At 41.8% G+C, this 19,135-nt stretch overlaps 1 protein-coding gene and 1 long non-coding RNA gene across 2 annotated transcripts in view; one reads left to right on the top strand and one right to left on the bottom strand.

Annotated features, from left to right (window-relative positions):
- Positions 1–443, bottom strand: part of LOC117271662 (uncharacterized) — a 17,256-nt gene extending 16,813 nt beyond the window's left edge. The window contains exon 1 of the long non-coding RNA XR_004502902.2: positions 166–443. This is a non-coding gene — a long non-coding RNA (uncharacterized LOC117271662). The remainder of the gene's footprint in view (positions 1–165) is intronic.
- onecut3b (one cut homeobox 3b) overlaps positions 1–17,241 on the top strand; it is a 23,574-nt gene extending 6,333 nt beyond the window's left edge. The window contains exon 2 of the mRNA XM_033649983.2: positions 9,776–17,241. Coding sequence (XP_033505874.2) covers positions 9,776–10,134 — 359 coding nt within the window. The 3' untranslated portion in view covers positions 10,135–17,241. The remainder of the gene's footprint in view (positions 1–9,775) is intronic.
- The last annotated feature ends 1,894 nt before the right edge of the window (positions 17,242–19,135 follow it).

The raw sequence follows: 19,135 nt of genomic DNA on the forward strand, positions 1-19,135 counted from the left end.
AATTCCCTATTTTAATCAATCATATCTCATTACTTTAACTTCCCCAAATGATGCAGGGCTGCAACATGTGGTGTAAACATGAGGCCACAAGACAGAAATATAAAAACCCTCAATGCTTTAATTCACCCCGGAAATGACCATTTGTGGCTTTTATAAAATACTCACTGCATGTTATGTTGTAATCCTGGGGGAAACTTTTCCTGCAGGCCTTCCCGGTGACCGAAGAATCCCAAAAGGTGAACACTCTTCATGAACTGAAGTAGCCTCAACGGCGACCGTGTTTAACAACAGCAAAACTATATGAAAACATCCGGTTATAAACTCTCACACAGCCACTGCAGTATAATCCAAGTCTCATCCAGCTGTAAGCTCAGTACTTTGCAAACACGTGCATTTTCACTAAAACACTACAATATAAAACACTTCCGCCAGGAGCAGCGCGCCCTGGGCGTGCCTGAGCAGGCGCATGCGTATGATCTCCGCTTTAGGTAGAGATCAAACGCACCTGTGCAGGCACCTGCTCGGGCATGCATGAGACTGTTTGTACTGGCATATTAATTTATCAGATGATAATGTTTGAGCACAGATGCACGTGTTCAGGAAGCACTGAGTGTAGACTGTGTAAAAGAGACTTGGATCATACTGCAGGAGCTGTGTGAGAGTTTGTGAACTGATAATTTCACATAGTTTTGATGTTGTTAAGCGACATATCTTCACTTTAATTCATGAAGAATGTTTGTCTTTATTGGATTGGATGCTCACAGTGAAGGCACGCGGGAAAAACAAAGTTTTCAACAAAGGCATCGTGATAAATATGAATAAATAATAATGATGTTGACGCATCTGTTAGTCCAAACTCTTAATTTGCAGCACAGTAATTTGGAATTCAGTCACTGGAGCACAGTCTTCCTCTGCTTTGATAATAATTGCCTCGTGTCGGTTTGGAAAAGGCCTCCTGATGTCACACACACAGCAGACTGGTGTTAAAGGCGCGAATAAAACCTTTAAACGCGCCAATTTGTCCAGTTAGTGAGGATTAAACTGCAACTTTTAACTTTATTGTCCCCGAGGAGAAATGACTATCTGTCATTGTGTGTGTGTGTGTGTGTGTGTGTGTGTGTGTGTGTGTGTGTGTGTGCAATAAGTAGCCTATAGCAGGGCCTTATTTCAGTCAGACCTCATCAGTTCCAGTCACATAATTTTCCATTTAGCCTTTTTTTATTTATTAAAATGGCCGGCAGGAGAAACCGACACACACTGCGTTTTTATAAAGGTTTTTATAAAGTTAATTCTCAGTTAAAGTTCAGCATTTATATTTAAAATTTTAAAAGGTAAATTTAGGTTATATTAAGAATATTTGTTTTTTTAAGTGGGCCTTAAAATAAAAACAACATTTTTGTTTATAGTTTCACAAACTTCTAATAATCCTTAAAATTTTCAAGATATAACAGGCCGCACATTTCCTCATAATTAGGCAAAACACTGTTTCGATTCTTGTCATATTAAAAGCTGAAATTGTACACATTAAGATAATAAAATAATCATAAAAAAAAAATAAAGAGACCGTGTTTGAAGCTTTCACGAAACACCTTCTCCCAAAACAAAAACGCCGAATTTACATCAGCCATCATCACTAATATAAAATGGTATATTTTATATTATTATAGCTTTATAATACATATTTTATGCGCTTCTGAAAATATTTCTGACCGCTCTGAACTCTCCCCTCTGTGTCTCGTCTTTAATTTCGTTTGCACCGATAACTCGTTTTATTCTCTTCATACTCTCACCGTGTTTAAGTCCTTACAACCAGCAGGAGCTGTCTGACACCAGCCTGTGCTCCCTGGATTTAATTGGCCAATTTATTCCGAGTTGTTTTGGAGTAAATAAACTACACCATTTGGTTAAAGGGGGAGAAAAAAGGAGAGGCATTAAACACGGTTTATAGACTACAAGCCAATATCTGATAGGCTGTAAAGCTGCCGATCACTCGTCTCAACAAGACAACACAGGCTTCCCATCGACAAATAAACCAAAGCTTTCAAATAATCCGATCCTGATCAATGGGGAGGATTCTTCTTTTAGGACGGGGTTTGAGTTTCACCGCTGCTGTGTGTCCATGCGGGTGGGGTTGATGGCGTTTTTCCTTTTTCCCCAGCAATGAATAGGCCTATAATATGATCAATACAATCAATAACCGTACATCTGAGAGGTGTGACAGAGAGTGATTGACGTCAAACTGTTTCTCGCCTGCAGTAGTCCGTCCAGGGCGGGAGAGGGCCCGTCTCACCGGACACAAAGCCCGATCTCATCCGTCCGTCCAGCCGTCGACTAGCAGCAGCACGGTGCGGTTAGTTCACCGTCTGCACCCCCCCTTCCCCCCTCACCCCCCCATACCACACTTACACGAACACACACATACACACACGCACACACACACACACACACACACACACACACACACACACACACACACACTAAGTTAAGACACACATAACACACATTACATTATTTATTTATTCATTTTGGTTCTCTTCCTTTTGAGGATTACTGTCATTTCAAACCTGCTTTTTCATTTCATAGATAGATAGATAGATAGATAGATAGACAGATGGCCATCTAAATGTGACTCACATCCACTTATTGGCTTTCATCTCTGTGTAATGGCACTGTGATACCTTCAGGATGAAGCTGCCATCTGAGAGTCTCATGTTACTCTTGCACATTCAACATTTCAAAACACACCACGTTGAGTGTCTTCAGACCAAATCCCACTGTTTACCTGAGTCTGTCATTCAGCCTGTAACACATGTACACTTTTGTGTTTGTTTTATTTGATTAAGGAGGAAATTTGAAGTCCCCCTCCACTCCAGAAAAATGTGTTTTGCTTTTTGTTTCTGAATGATGCATGTGCAGAGTTTAAAGCTTTCCGCCTTCATTTGCTAAAGAAGGTAGAGTTTGTCTGTGTTGGTCTGAGCCAGCTGTGGGTCATTTTGCATTTTATGCAAGTAGGAAGTGGACGCCTGAAGCCTCCAGGTCCCCTTAAAGTTAGAATAGAGTTTTCAGCAGGGTGGATCTGGTGTTGTTTGTTTCTCAAACACCCTGAATCTTGTAGGTTTTAAAAAATATCTTCAGCTTTGTAGCATTCAGATATTAATATATGCCCATGTTGTTTATGCTACGATGCTACTCCCTTTAGAAATCTAATAAAATTGAGTGAATGTTCTTCTTTCGGCCTGACGTTGATTTCAGAGTAAGACCACACTTACTTGGCATTGTTGGGGATCCTTGATGTGCAGTTAGAGCAGCCCAGATTATTATGGTATGGATTCAAATAGAGCAGATTTATCAGCTAAACATTCATTCTGTAAACTAACACAGAAGGTTATGCCAAATTCTGACGTTATGTCACTTAAAAAAGTAACATTAGACAGTTGTTGCGTCTTTTTTGGTGCAGAAGTAAAACTGAGTCATCCTCAACATTCGTTGTTGTGCTGTGGTTTCAGATCGATGATGACAGTTGGAGAACAATTAAATCAAAATAGGATGTAGGCTCTACAGTATCATTTTTATTTCTTGGCAACTACCATGGTTTTTTCCAAGTGGTGTACAGACTTGTAAGCATATTGTTTTCTAAAACAGCTTGAAAAATAGAGCACATATCTGCCGTAAATGTTAACAACATCTGGTTTTCAGTGACAGAGACAACCTGTGTCTGTTAGTTAAACTTTTGAAATGAAAAATATTTGCATATTCATAGATTCTGAATTTTTCTGTGAAGAAAAAGATGTAGTTTTGAGAGTTTTTAATGGGATAATTTTACTTTTTTGTGGAAAAAAATACTTGAAAAGAGACTTTGTGCAGTTGCTAATTGACTAAATTGTTTGGACGTGTACTCAGAAAACGACTCCCAATCTTTACCAATGCTGTATATCGTCATATGTTTATTTTCTCACCCATGTCCATGATGTCCTGATAACTTCCAGTAAGTTTCAACACAAAACGTCTAATAAATACAGCCATATAAATTTTAATCTGAGCACAGTCGAAAACTGTTTGCTTCCTAACATCAGCAACATGCTTACTGGCATGAGCTTAAACATCACGGCCTGCGTTAGCCAGTGACATAAGCACCTCGTGGCGTGGCGGGACGATACATTTGACATTAATCAAACATGTGGCTCCAACACTTTGTATTTCTATATGTCTCAAAACACATCTGGAAGAGGATCTTTACGGAAATTGACTGAATATGATTGTTGTCCAATCCAGTGACTATTCTCAGCCTGCTCGCTCTTAGCTGTAGCTTCCTAATTCAAGAGACAACAGTCAACCATCATCCTCGTACTGCTCTTCCCATCATTATGTATAAGTGCACAGTCTTATGAAGGCAGTCGAAGGCAAAGCAACAGCATCTGCTTAAGTGATAAAGCAGAGTGGCTTGAGTACGACTCAACATGCTGCACATTCAGTGTTTTAATCTTTGGATCGGCAAGAGGTTGAGATTAAGCGAAGTGCCTTTAGCATCATTGACACCAGGACATATGAAAGAGACGACACGAGCGAGTGCCACTTGAGACTGCTAAGAGTCATCACTTGTCTCTTCAGAAAAGCCCATTTGGTAATGAGGCGACTAAAGATAGCCTACGACGCCGTGGTTCTGGTCTCGAGAGAGGTTGTTTTAATGAGCAGCTCCCTCTTTACCTTCCCTGTGGTCCTATTCATTGCTGTGGAAGGGGGACGTTCAGGGGTCTCATTTAAAATGGATCTATTGATTATCTGAAATATGTATTGACCAAGGTCTGCTCGGTTTCACTCGGTTGTGTTGCTCTGCGGGCCTCGGAGCTGCGGAGCTGCAGAGCTTGAGCTGATGGAGGAGAACCAGAGTGGTGTTGGCATTGTAAAATGGCCGGTAGCACAAGTTGTTCGAAAACAGGCGTTACATATTAAATTATCACTATATTAGCACTAGCATTCAGTCATTACATTAGGGAGTATTGAGTTTGGTTTGAGACAGCACTTAGAGAGCCGCGAGGAGATTCTGGCATGGCTGGGCCTGAACCAATTGAATAAACGTTCCATGAAATGGTTCTGAAGTGCGGATCAATCAATATGGGGGCTATCAATCTGAGGGCAAATTAAAACAATTGAGAAAAACAACAAGAGGGAAACAGTTGAAGAAGTCCAGGAGGTTATCTGTGGAGGCTCCAGCGCGGGGTACAAACGTATAACCCGTACGCTCTGCTCAGGAAAATATCTTAATTATGCTTTGCTTGCAACAAAGCATGAACAATGGCAGTTCAAACACATGCACGCTCACACACACACAGGCATGCATACACATGTGCACATTCATATTGATCTCCCTCCTCACAGTCAAATCTGTTTACTGCTGTTGTCTAAACCTGCTGTAAAGTCATCAATCATTTGCATACACCACCTCCACACTGCAGCCTCTCTCCATCCTTTCCTCCCCTCACCATTCTCCCCTCGTTTCCTCCACAAACACCTCAACACCGGGATGAATGTAATCCCTCACTTTTCTTTCTTTCATCTCATGCACGCGCACACCTTTTTATTTATTTTTTAATGATAAGAAATAATCAGTGACGTGTGATGAGAGACATTCCTTTGTCCTCCTCCTCCAGAGCTCCCAGACTGGATGACTGCCACTCTTTTCCGCCACATCTCCTTTGTTCCTCCACAGATAAACAATTTCTTCTCCATCTGTCTGTCACAGAGCGCGCTCCCGAGCTGTACTCCCCAATGCGAGGCGCGCCACACACACACACACACACACACACACACACACACACACACACACACACACACACACCTCGGATCGATGGGGATCGATCGGGTGGGGAAGGGAGCCCTGATTACTGGACCACGTGTTCAGGAGAAAACCGCGGAAAATCGATCATTGCAGCTTTTTAGGGCAGCAGAACAGAACAGACTCCCTTCAGTCTCCACAGCTACAGCCGAGCCTACTGACGGTGCATCCAGGCACAGCACGCCGCTTCTTTGTCAGCATTTCACATCACGCTCCTCCAGTTTCAACCAGACACACAGACCCACAATGAAAACCTTGTATCCACCACAACCTCCTTTTTCTTAAGAGATCTGTAGCCTATCTATAAACCAGAAGAATAAAATTAAACCTTAGTTCACACTGAACAACATTAACCCCGTCAGCCTCTGTATTAAAGCACCCCACTGGTGGGTTTGCATGTCGTGGCCCATTATCCACAGACTCACCGTGCAGCCCACTTTACATTACTGATGACCGTTTTCCAAGCCTTCTGTAAGTTTTTGGATTGATTTCCTATCTTCCAGGCGGCCACCAGTTTCACTTCATTTCACTGCACTTTAAAAATCAACTTGTAGAGATTTGAAACTTGCCTGAAATAGGGAATCCATCCTGATGAACGATCAATCTCATTAATGTTTGTTTTTTAATGTTATTGTCATGTTCTGCTGCAGACGTTAGCAGGGGCCATTTAAATCATGATGCTTTGTTAAGCATTTAAAGGAACACTTCACCTCCCAGATGACCATTTGTATATCAGTTATTCACCATATGGGTTGAACTTTTTTTCTCAGATGCCTCAAGTGAAGGAGGAATCCAAAAACTGAGAAAATTCTTGATGAATTGAAGTCATAGGGGTCCACATTTAACAACAAAAGTATATCAAAACATCCATGAACATAACCCTTGCGGCATCAGACGCTGACGAAAAAAGCTTTTCCTTTAACGTCGACAGTCGCCATTATAGTTTAACGATGCCTGGCAGCATCAGGGGGAAATGCAGCGGGACATGAACAAAAGTTTAAGTGGCGAAAGTCCGAGTAGGGTGGGTGGGAGTGGTGGTGGATGGGTCCAGCAAATATCGACTTTCACCTGGGAGAGTGGTGTTCGTGTCTCGTAAGATTATCAGCCAAACATTGATCTTTTTTCCTAAACCTAACCACATGTGTTAGTTGTTGGAGGAAAAAAACGTCAATTCATGTTGTTGTACCGACGTAGTGTGTTTATTTTTAAAGAGACTGTATGTAAACGGTAAATTTCCTGTGGAAACAGAAGTGTATTTTGAAAGAAGACAATGCATGTAACACGCAGAACTTGACACGGCGTCCCAGAACATCAACAACCAGCGCACCCAGGGTACCTTTCACATCGTATGTAGACGTGGAAATCTATATAGAAATGACAGTGAAACTAATCTATGCTTTCCTCAAACCAGACTCCATTGACAAAAACAGTAATTTTACCTCGCTGAACACGGGAGCTGCTGGACTACCGCTGCCTCGATTGGCTACTGTTTGTGCTATTGTGTGACTTTGGTAAATTCAAATTAGCCATTTAAAACACCAAAGTCACACATTAACAAAAACAAAATAACCAACTGAAGCAACGGTAGATCACTAGATAAAAGGCAAAATGACTGTTTTTGTCAATGGAGTCTGGTTTGAAGAGAACATAGATACGTGTCACTTTCAGTTCAGGTCTCGTCAGAAAGGACTGTCTGTTTGGGAAGTACTGAGCATACGACTGGATAAATGAGACTTGGATTATACTGCACGAGTTGTGCAAGAGTTTATAAACAAATGTTTTGATGTATTTTTGATGTTGTTAAACGTGGTTGCCTATGACTTCAATTCATCAAGAATTCTCCATTTTTGGATTCTTCGTTCATTGTGGAGGCATGTGAGAAAAACAAAGTCTCTTTACAAATTAGACAAATCTAGACAAATGACAACTTTCTGGGTGAAGTACTCCATCATGGATAGTTGGACATATAGGTGTTGATATTCAGCTGCTAGAGTTGTTCAGCGACTGGGTCTCAAATCTCTGAGTCTTCCTGAAGACACCGGCAGGAAGACTTTTCAGACCTTCCTTTTTGAAGTAGACTAACACACAGAGATCATCAGACTTTGACAAGAACATTAAGAACCGTTAGCTGTCAGGCAACTTTTAGAGCTCCTCAAGTTGATTGTCATACCACAATGAAATAAATGGAAAACAAAGACTGCCTGGAAGATAAGAAATCAATCTTAAAAACTCTGAGTGTACTTTGGCAAATAGCAATGATAGATATACTGTACAACATTCTAAAGGCTGAAACGTACAAATGCCACAGTAATGGCCATTAAAGGATCCCAAGGGTGCTCTGGTACTCCACTTGGAAAGCAGTGTTTTAGGCGAGACAGTACATCTTTTGAAAGTGATCGGACATCTCAGGTTTTGTTTTTATAACCTGAGAGTCAGAGAGATGTTTGAATTTGGTCTTTTTCACTCAGTGTTGACTCACTGACTCATTGCTTTCCTTTCTGACTTTCTACCTTTCCATTCTCTCTTTTGTAGCCTGCATACCCTCCTGTTATTCTCCCTATACTACATGTATGTGTTACTTTAAAAAAATTTTCATTCCAATTTACATTTTAACAGTGAGTTTAACACATTCAACTGAAATATTACAACTCCTATCACACAAAACATTCATGCATGCACACAAACACCTGCATTGGTCCATTTTTAACCCGTGTTTTCACCATTTGATTTGTATGGAACCCAATTTCAGCCAGTGTGATGAAAAAGAAGATCCCTAAAGTCTTGTTAATGACAAAAGTTGTCAAAATAATGACTTTGTATCTCAAAAATAATGAGAATCTCTCAGAATAATGAAGAACTTTCTCAAAATAATAAGAAACCTTTTCGAAAAAAGACTCAGTATCTCAAAATAATGACAAAATTTCTCAAAATAATAACACAAGTACACAAATCAGCTTCACTATAACTTGCAGCATTCACAGACAAAGCATTTGTCTTTATCTGGACACATTTCCCCACAAATACAACATGCTAATATTTTTAGCACAAGCCTATGGCATTTTACATTGTAAAAATTAGCCTAGAAGCTAGCAGACTTTTACTCTACTCATATAAAGCCAGGGAGAACAGTAACATTTAACAAAGGTAACGCTAAAAAATTTGGCTCCATTACAGCTCACAAGGTTCACTGACAAAACAATCGTTTTATATTAAACACGTTTTTCAAACAAATACAACATGCTAACATTATTAGCACAAGCTTATGGCATTTTGCATTGTATAAACTAGCCAAGCGACGAGCGGAGATTTCCTCTGCTCATATGAAGCCAGGATAAATCACACACAAGACTCTAAATGCTGTTTTTGTGGAGGCTTTATTGACTTCACAATTTATTGTTTCTTATCTGTGAAATTAAAGTAAATAAACATTTCCTTTCCACTGAGGGAAATGGTTTCAGCTTACAAAAATAGACAGGAAGTCTGCGTCACCGCAACATGTAGCTACATTTCTGGGGAGGTGCACATGAGGCTACGGCGTAGGGTCTACGTATGGCATTGATTTGACGCAGAAGTATAAATCTCTTTTTAGTAGGCTATCATTGTTTTCAGTCATTATGTTGAGATACCAAGTCATTAGTTTGAGATAAGTACATCATTATTTTGAGACATCACACTGGTGTAAATGGGCCTCCATAGCTTTGCCCTTTACCTATTTTAATTGTCAGTTGTTAACTCTTTGGCATTTCCATTTATGTCATCATTAGGTTTCTAAGGCATCCCATCCTCATCTTGTTGCCATATGTTGCATCTGTTCCCACCCAGTTCTGTATTATGTGTTCAGAAAATTTAAAGGACTCTGAAATAATTTGATGGCAATAAAACTCCTTTTCTTTTGTTCTGTCCTCCCCTCCTTCCCTCTGCCCCTTCCCTTCCTCTCTACAGCATGTAAACGTAAGGAGGAGGACCGAGGACGAGAGCGCAACCAGGTGCCAAAGAAGCAGCGACTGGTCTTCACCGACCTGCAGCGTCGCACCTTGGTAGCCATCTTCAGAGAGAACCGCCGCCCCTCTAAGGAGATGCAGATCACCATCTCCCAGCAGCTGGGCCTGGAGCTCTCCACTGTTTCCAACTTCTTCATGAACTCACGCCGCCGCTGTACGGACCGCTGGGACACAGAGGAGCTCAGTCACGGGGTGCACGGGGGCCACGGTCATGCACACACTCCTCACGGGAACAGCAACAACAACTCTTCACCGATCCAACCCGGTACCTCCTCGGCAGCCACTTTCTCGAAGGCTTGATGGTGGCAGGATGGATGGTTGAACGGATGCATGGAGGATGGAGGGGGGGATCCTGCAGCTACAGGGTGTGTAGCTTCAGACCACTCATCTGGTTCATCTGCTCAGAGTGCTGACGACTTGTGCAGATGAACCAGATCCTCTCGATGCTCCATGTGTTTTCTTTTAATCTGAATGTTACTCATAGGGGCTAATGTGCATTTCAAATTGTGGCTCTTCAAAACCAAAGATCCAGTAGCTTTAAGAGTTGCCCTCAAACAACCACACGTGGCTCTTAGTAAATCCACCTGAAAACCAAAGAAAATCCATCCACACTAAACCACTCTGTTGGTCTGTGTTGAAGCCTTGAAAAGGGAGGGATTGTCTTTAGGAACCTCTGCTGGTTGTCAGGATGTAAACACACCAAAGAATCACCCGTGACAGGGAACAGATAGCTTTAAGACAGGAAACCTTGAGCAGCCACACGCTGGTCTTCAAAAATCAGCCAGAAATCAGACAGTGGATGTGTCTGCTTGGCCGTGATCAACCGCTCCTCATTTCAGTAACAGACACTGAGGCTGATTGAGAGGTGCGTTTGCGTGTCAAGTGTCTGTGAAGTGCTCTCTGCAGGTCCTTTGACCTGCTAACCACATACCACCTCGCTGCATCACTGCAGCCATGCGTGTGCATGTGCGTAATGTTCACATGCTCCTTGAGTGTAATTCCTCTGCAGTGATTCGGCCTGCTCCACATCAGAGTAACAGTGCCACCTGCTGTCCATTTAACCACATCTTATCATGTTCTGAGCATGTAGCCACATGTCTCCAGTAGGCCTACAGCTACACACTGTAGACTTCTAATACCAATACTCCATATAAGCAGAAGTATAGCCCTGCAAACACCAAATAGACTGAGACGAACACGACAACTCACACACCCTTTGATACACATTTGAATGTTGTCTCGTTGCATGGCGACATGGCCATAGACCGCGTAGCCGCTTGAGAGGTTATTTTCAGGTTACAAAAGGAGAACAATCAAACAGGGATGACACTCCCCGCGTTTTAAAAAGTGTCGTGCCCGAGCGTAGGGAGTGAGGGAGGGAGGGGGGTCTGCTCTGTTCTAGTGGCCAAACGCAGAGGTCAAATGTCACAATATAGGATCCTGAGTGCCAATGATGTTTGCCTCTTTATGATAATCAGAGAACAGGTGCAGCCCACTCCGTCGCCATGCGCCCCTGCTGTGTCTGGCCTGTGTCATTACAACTGCGAGCACTACACGGGCACCTATTCCATACCTCAGATAAACATTGATGTGATTGACGTGAAACACAATGAAAATGACTGTAAATAATAATTTAGTTTCATCTCTCTTTCTCTCTCTGTCTTATCTATTCTCTATTTATCTGCTCTCTTGCTACTCCCCCTGTTGTGTCCTTCTTTCCTTTCTCCCTCCTTAACTATTGATGCGGGTAATAATAGTACCATAGACACATGGTTTCTCTCTCGTGACTATTGTGCTATGTTGTGCTGAGACTATATGTAAAGAAGCACCTTGTCGACAAAATGTAAAAACTTAAAGATGAAAAAAAAGGAGAATCAACACAGACTGATCCTATGCACAGACCAGGACGGAATACAACAATTGACGAACTGTGTATATTTGTGAATACGTGATGGAAGGACCTCTTCCTTGATCTCTGAACTTTGAGCCCTTTGAACTGGACTGTCACTGCATTCCTCTGCTGATGGTGTTTTTTGGTTACCATGAGAACTGCCTCATTTCTTTGTGTCTTTTTTTATCTTTTATTTTGTGGGCGAAGCCACTTGTTGTGTAGCATCTTCTAGCGGGAGATAATCATTTTGAAGAGGAGACGCAGACAGGAGGGAGAAGGGTGCAGCAGGAGCATCAGAGGCCCATCATCAGACTGGAGGGAAACATTTACGTGACATTCCTCCATAGTTTTCAAGGTCTGGGAGGGAAAAAAAACTGTAGCTTTCCAGTGCAGATATTTGAAGCTCAGACCCAAAGAGTTAGCGATGGAAACAGTTGTGCGTGTGTGTGGCTACCTCACAGAATAGACTGGACTGTGACACAGCCATCAATACCAAAGATACTTCAAGCCTGCCGTGTTCACACTGGACCAGGGACATGCACACACATGCAAACACACACATGCAGATACGCTTCTAAGAGCCTGTTTACACCTGGTATTAACATGCATTTCGGTGATCCGAACACAAGTGGACATCCAAATGACCACTTGTGTTCAGATTTCGTTCCTGCCTATGTTACCTGTGCTAGGAGGTTGAAGGTCTATCGCATAGTTATTACGTTCACACTCTCACTTACTGCTCGCTAGCCACGGATGGATTACTGAACAGGCCCAGGGGCCCAAGGGGTCAGGGGCCTCCTTTGGCCTTCACCTGCAAAATGTCGCTCAAATTAACATGTTACAGAAAGAAAGATACTAAAAATTACCACAAAAGCCCCGTTTCCACCAAACACTTTCAGTATAGTACCTTTGGAACCAAAAGTAACCCTTCAGACACGGTACCTAGACCCTAGTCTCTATATACAGACTCTACATTCACTGAATGTAGAGTCTGTAGACAAACCCCGGAGATCTTGCGTGATATTGACCAATCACGTTTGAGCCGGCTGCAGTTGTTGCCAGGTTAAACAGTCCATGCGGTGAACTAACAAGGCGGAACATAATTGGTGTCACTGCAAACTCTGAATCCATCGCAATGGTTCAGCATATTTTCTTATATATCAACGGAAGTTGGAAACGGAAATTCGCCTCCTCCGCCCAAATCAAACCAGAATGCCAAAAAATCGGGGGTCTGCCCCCAGAGGCTGTATCGCCGTCTGCCGGAAGTCAGACGCCGAATACAGCTGATGGGTTCCGAGAATGCCTAGACCCTAACAGTACTCTTAAATGTGGGCGGGGTTGTTGTCACACACTGCTCTGTCCAGCATTCGCTGTATTTCCTCATCACTGGTGACACAGATGGAAGTCTGCTCCTCATCTGCCGTCCAGGGAACAGGATCACACACTGACATTTTCAGAACAAAATAGAAGAGGCTGCAGTGAAAGTCTCTCTAGATCCAAACTGCTTGGTGGAAATGGGGCTAAATAGACACAAAAGGACGTGTAAATAACTGCAAACAACCACAAAGATGCACAAAACAACCAAAAAAGACTTGAAATTAAAAAAAGAGACACATGACGACAACCAAGACCCATATAAATTGTGTAACAACTACAAAGAGATGCAAAACAACAACAACAAAAAAGGCGAAACCACCACAAAGTCTGTGTGTCTTGCTCCTAAGTCTTGTGCCCAGGGGCTCATTGTCTTAAAATCTGCCCATGTTGCTAGTCATGTTAGCGGCTGTGTCCGTACTACCGGAGATACTGCTGTCAGCAGAATTCAACATGTCTCCTTCCAAAGGGCCAAAAGATGGACAGTCACGCAACACCTTGTCCAATTTGTTGTCACTGTCGCTGTCACCAAAACAACCACCACGTCCTGCGCTGATGATGCAGTCCTAGTCAGGGACGCTCAAGATGCATTAGCGTTTACATTGCAGAAGCTATGTGGTCAAATGCGTCCCAGACCACCTCTGCAAGTGGTTTGAGTGATCGCATCATAATGTGTCTTGGTGTATTTAGTGTTGTCCACCTGTGTTCAGATCACACATGTTAATACCAGGTGCAAACAGGGCCTGAGTGCACATACACACCTCCACAGAGCAGTCGTGCTGCATGGCAAACACACGGAGGTGTTTGTTATGTGGGAAGAGTTGAGTGCCTTTTTCCTTCAACCAGGGGTCGGACTGCTCTGCACACACACACACACACACACACGCACACATACATAAACACACACAGTGTTTAAAGTGAAGGGGGGCACACACTGGGTGAAGGGGGAGCAACACAGGAGGAGGTCCTCATGACATTAAAAAAATTCCGCCTGAATTCAAAGAGCACTTTTTTCACACAATGAGGGAAAAAGATTGTTTACCGCCACCTTTTTGTTTTTGTTTTTTTACTACATGCTGGTGAGACTTCGTCATCTCACCGAGTCCTCTCCACAATACACACATGCACACACACTCCCACCAGAGATATTTTTGTGTAATTTGTAAACCGAGTGTAGGTGTGTGTGTGTATCTGACTGTTTACAAAAAGTCCTCTGATCCCGCTCTCTCATTGGCTTGCACCTAAAACTTTAAGCTTTGTAACCAACCGACCAATGATAAATCAGTAAGGAAATGACGAGACCCTTCGACTCACAGACACATGACGCCTGCCGGTGAGCCCCGCCCATCCAAACCCTCTTCGCTGGTCCCTCCGTCCAGGGTAGCATCACAACGAGGCAGGCATGTGTAGACAATTCATCTTGATATACCTCAAATCTTTATTGTAAAGGTTAATGTAGTGAAACAATAATGACAATGTTTAGCAATGAGAGTGACATTAAAGTCACAGCAAAATGATTGTTCCTTCTTTTTTTTTTAAGTAATTTATTTTAATTTATTTTAAGGAGTGTGTGCAGTATAAGCTGTCTTATGGTTTGACATTTTTTGAGACGGTTAATTTATTGTTTGTAGGTTTGCACGTTGTCCTTTTGGAGTTAAACGAATACTTCCCCCCTAAATGATCTTTGTCAATCAATTACTCACCCGGTGTTGCGTTTAATTCGGGGAAAAATACTTTGTTTTTCTCACATGCCTCCACGGTGAACGAAGAATCCAGAGACAAAAAAAAAAAAATTGATTAATTGAAGTCATTGGGGTCCAAGTGTAACAACAGCAAAACTATCAAAACACCAACGCTAGCACTGTTTATGTGGAAGTGTTTTGCTGTTGTTAAACGTGAACCCCTATGACTTCAATTCATGAAAAAGTTTCTCCGTTTTTTCAACACATTCTCCCAACTCGTCAAATATCGATGCTTGGTCAGTGACCCTGCATGTCAAAATATGAAGTGCTAGGTACCTCTTGTGTCAGTTGCAGATGTTCAGGGACGACATACATTGTACATTGCCAGTTTTCACAGGTAATGTACAGTTTCTGCTGGGTAAATACATACAGTCTCTTTTTAAAATAATGAAGGCTTTGTTTTTATGTTTACTTCTTTAGGTTTAGGCAAAAAAAGGAGAATGTGGTTAGGTTTAGAAAAAACATCATGATTTGGCTTGTTTGTTACCAACGTAATGTCACGTCATGTGACACATCGCTAGCATAGTATACTACAAATACTAGCACACCACGTTGTTATTAGAATAACTCATATGACTTTTGGTTTCACACGGGACACAAACAGCGCGCTCCTGAGTGAACAACACATTATTCTCACTCCGACCTCGTCATATATTGACGTTTGGTCATGGACTAGATACGATGTGAAAGGTACCCTGGGAGCGTTGGACTTCTCGCTTTTTATACAACAGCAGTTGCTTGGAACGTCAAAGAACACCACAGCCTGGTGCGTCTCATACCGCTGATAAAGGCTGCCTCTGTGTCTAACGCTGAGGGACACTGACAAAACGTTGGTATTTGATTGGTTGGGAGTGAGACCAGGCTTGTTTTTGGATTCTTCGTTCACCATGTAGGCATGCAAGAAAAACAGTGTTTTCTTCCCGAATTCAACGTAACACAGGCTGAGTAACTGATACACAACTGATCATTTGGGGGTGAAGTACTCCTTTAAGAGAAAGATTAAAAGCATATAGGATATAAATGAACAGGTAGGAAAATACATGATGATAATGATGTAGCAGTGGGGGAGGAAGAAAACAAGATAACGGATACAAGACGTAGTTGAAAAAAATGTTTAAGACCAAGGTGAAAATGACACATCAAGGACGCATTAATTTCTGTTTGGATAATTTTGTGTTTGAAGATTGTCTCCTATGTGTGTTAAAGTGATTCCCATATTAAAAAAAAGAGAACCAACCAAAGCACCTCTGTCATTAGGGTTGGGACGAGCGATTCTTTTATGCATGGATATTATATAAGTGTATATAAACTGCAGGATGAACTGTACCTCTACAGGTGGAGGAGAGGGGGAGAAACAGGGAAACAACAACTGGGTTTTGGTTTCTGAGGACATTGTTTTTAGCTCTGTGTCTTTTATGTGCTGTTTGTATAAAATCTGTGTATTTGTATGTGTACCAGCTTCATCGCTTTGTGTCTTTCCTCCTGTTGTAACCCGTCCCTTTGTGTGGGAATAGTCTCCACACCTCCATGTCTGTATTTGTATCTACCCTTTGTTTCATCACATCACACAGGTGTGAGTGTGTGTGTGAGTTTCTCTTGTTTCGTTCCCGTATTTCAGCTCATCCGTATTTAATCTAAATTCGATCGGCCTGGGTGTTTGTCTGCTTTGGGAGAAGCATAAACAAACAGACAGCCAGGCAGCTGAAATACGGGTTTCTTCCAGTGCATCAAAATGGCGTCATTTGCTTTTTTCCTCTGAGCTCTGGAAGCCCCAGTGTCGATGTTCTCTCCCTCTTCCCTTACCAATCAATCAATCAGAACCAAGTGTCTTTGTGATGGTAGAAGACAATCAATTTCAAATAGAGCAGAGACAAAAAAAAAAAAGAAGAAGGAGGGAGAGAGAAAGAGAGCGATGGAGGAGGGCAGAGAAAATGACTGGACAGGAGAAATGGGAGGAGAGGAGGAAAGATGGCTCTCAGAGAAATCAGTGTGTGTGTGTGTGTGTGTGTGTGTGTGTGTGTGTGTGGTCACCTTTAACCTCTGTAGAGTGCCCTTTACGGTTGGGGCTGAGACACCCAGGACCCTCCCCCGTCCACGATGGAGGAGGTGGGGGTCTGACTTGTTAAGTGGACATCTAATCGAAGATGTTGATCAAACGCCTGCACACACACACACACACACACACACACACGTTGGTCAACCAGAGAGCCGTTCTTCTGATCTTCATCTCCCAGTGACACAGTGAGTCTGTCAGTCACGTTGGTCTGCCTTCAGCCTGTGGAGGGAGACTCAAGTAATAATAACTGGAACAAATAATACACCAAGTGAAAACCAGTATGGTTAAATTGTGTGTTTTGACTAAAACAAATAAAGAAACAAGCAATTGGCTGACTGACTTCATTTTCTGTGTGATGGTTTCTTACTGGTGCTCTGTTGCCATCTGCTGGTGTCAAATAGGAAGTATGTGCACCCTGTACTGCTGGTATGGGGCTGTTTCTCCATCCAGATTGCAGGAAATCTACAGCAGTGGGTCCCAACTGGTGGGTCGTGGTCCAAAAGTGTATCATGGGTTTGTTGTTAATGGGCTGCAAGTGACTTGCAAACATGTCATATTTGTAAAAACACACTTAATTTCCAATGGCTGGACTGGTTGGGAACCACTGAGATACAGCATCAAAGCCATAGCTAGGATTTTAGAAACACTGAGGTCCCCTAAATGCATCGTACCCCACCCTCAGAAAACCTGAGCTTCACCTTTGATTATTGCTGCTTCTTTAGTCATTATGTATTCATGTTATAGAAAAAAATTCAGGGGCTTTAATTTGATTTCAGAAAGCTTGTTTCAAAGTCTTCTCCACACTGCCAGGACAGAAATTTCAAGGAGGAAATACTAAATCCTGTAAGTTTTTTGACCTTTGACCTTTTGTTGACCTAAAAATAATAAAATGCAAATACAGAGTATAAAAATATTAGAATCTGCTTATGAAATACCCAGTGCATTCTTAATTCTTTAGCTGAAACGAATATTTCACTCCCAAATGATCATTTGTATGTCAGTTACTCAAGCTGTGTTATGCTATGTTTTTCTTGCACACCTCCACAGTGAACGAAGAATCCAAAAGCATTCTAGGCATATTCGAGTAAAAGTATCAGAAGATCTGCTCACAAACTTACACAAATCATCCAGGCATATGCTCAGTACATCTGAAAACCCATGACTTTTCACTAAAATGTTCCTAGTTAAAACACTTCTGCATAACTCTCACACACAGACGAGTAGCACCTGCACTGTTTATGCAGAAGTGTTTTAAATAGTATAAGGTTTAAGTAAATATGCATGTGTTTGGGAAGTACTGAGCATACGACTGGATAAATAAGACCTGGATTATCTAGTTTTGCTGTTGTTAAACGTGGACGCTTCTTACTCCAATTCATCAAGAATTTTCTTTGTTTTTGGATTCATCGTTCAATGTAGGGATGCAAGAAGTTTTCTTCATGAATTCAATGCAACAGGTTACGACTATAAAAATCATCATCTGTGGGGTGAAGTATTCCTTTACTATTTTCACTGAAAGATCATTTCAAAGTTTTCTCAATGCTGCCAGCAAAGAGATTCTTGTAAGAGGATATTAAATTCTGTATTTGTCAATTTAATGATACATTGAGTGTGAAGATATTTGAGTCTGCCTATAAAACATCGGTGTATTCTTAATCCACAGTGTAAGTGTATAAGAGTTATTACTTACTCTTTTGTTTTCCCAGATATGTTGGAGCTGTTTCACCTCCACCCAATTTATTCAATTGTTCTCCAGCTGTGAGCTTCTCCTCCATCTCCTTGTGTAAATACAGCAACAGTACAGACTGTATTCAATAGTCTGCTTTTAGATTTATCTTGTCATGTTTCTAGAGTGAACACGTTACATATTCAAAATCAGCCCAGATCCAGCCTTTGTCAATCAAGACAAACGAGGCAGAGCCAGTTATGTGATTGGCTGTCCATTCATTAAGTCTGAAGCAACAGCCAATCAACATTATTGGCTCCGGCCTGTTTCTTTTAACAGACAAAGACTTTGTGATGATGATTGGCATTTTGAAATAAATCAGTCTTCACAAAGATGACTTATTTGAAATAAAACGTGGTGGATTTAAATAAAGAGGCCTATTGAATTCTGTTTCTGTGAAAGGAGCAGGATAAAATAATACAATAACGATCTTTAATGGTGATATTAAACCAATTTTATGGAGATATGGCAAACTTAATAGCTAAAAGTTACACATCCAGCAGTTATGATGC

Source organism: Epinephelus lanceolatus, chromosome 12, assembly GCF_041903045.1.
Source record: "Epinephelus lanceolatus isolate andai-2023 chromosome 12, ASM4190304v1, whole genome shotgun sequence".
Lineage (NCBI taxonomy): Eukaryota > Metazoa > Chordata > Actinopteri > Perciformes > Serranidae > Epinephelus > Epinephelus lanceolatus.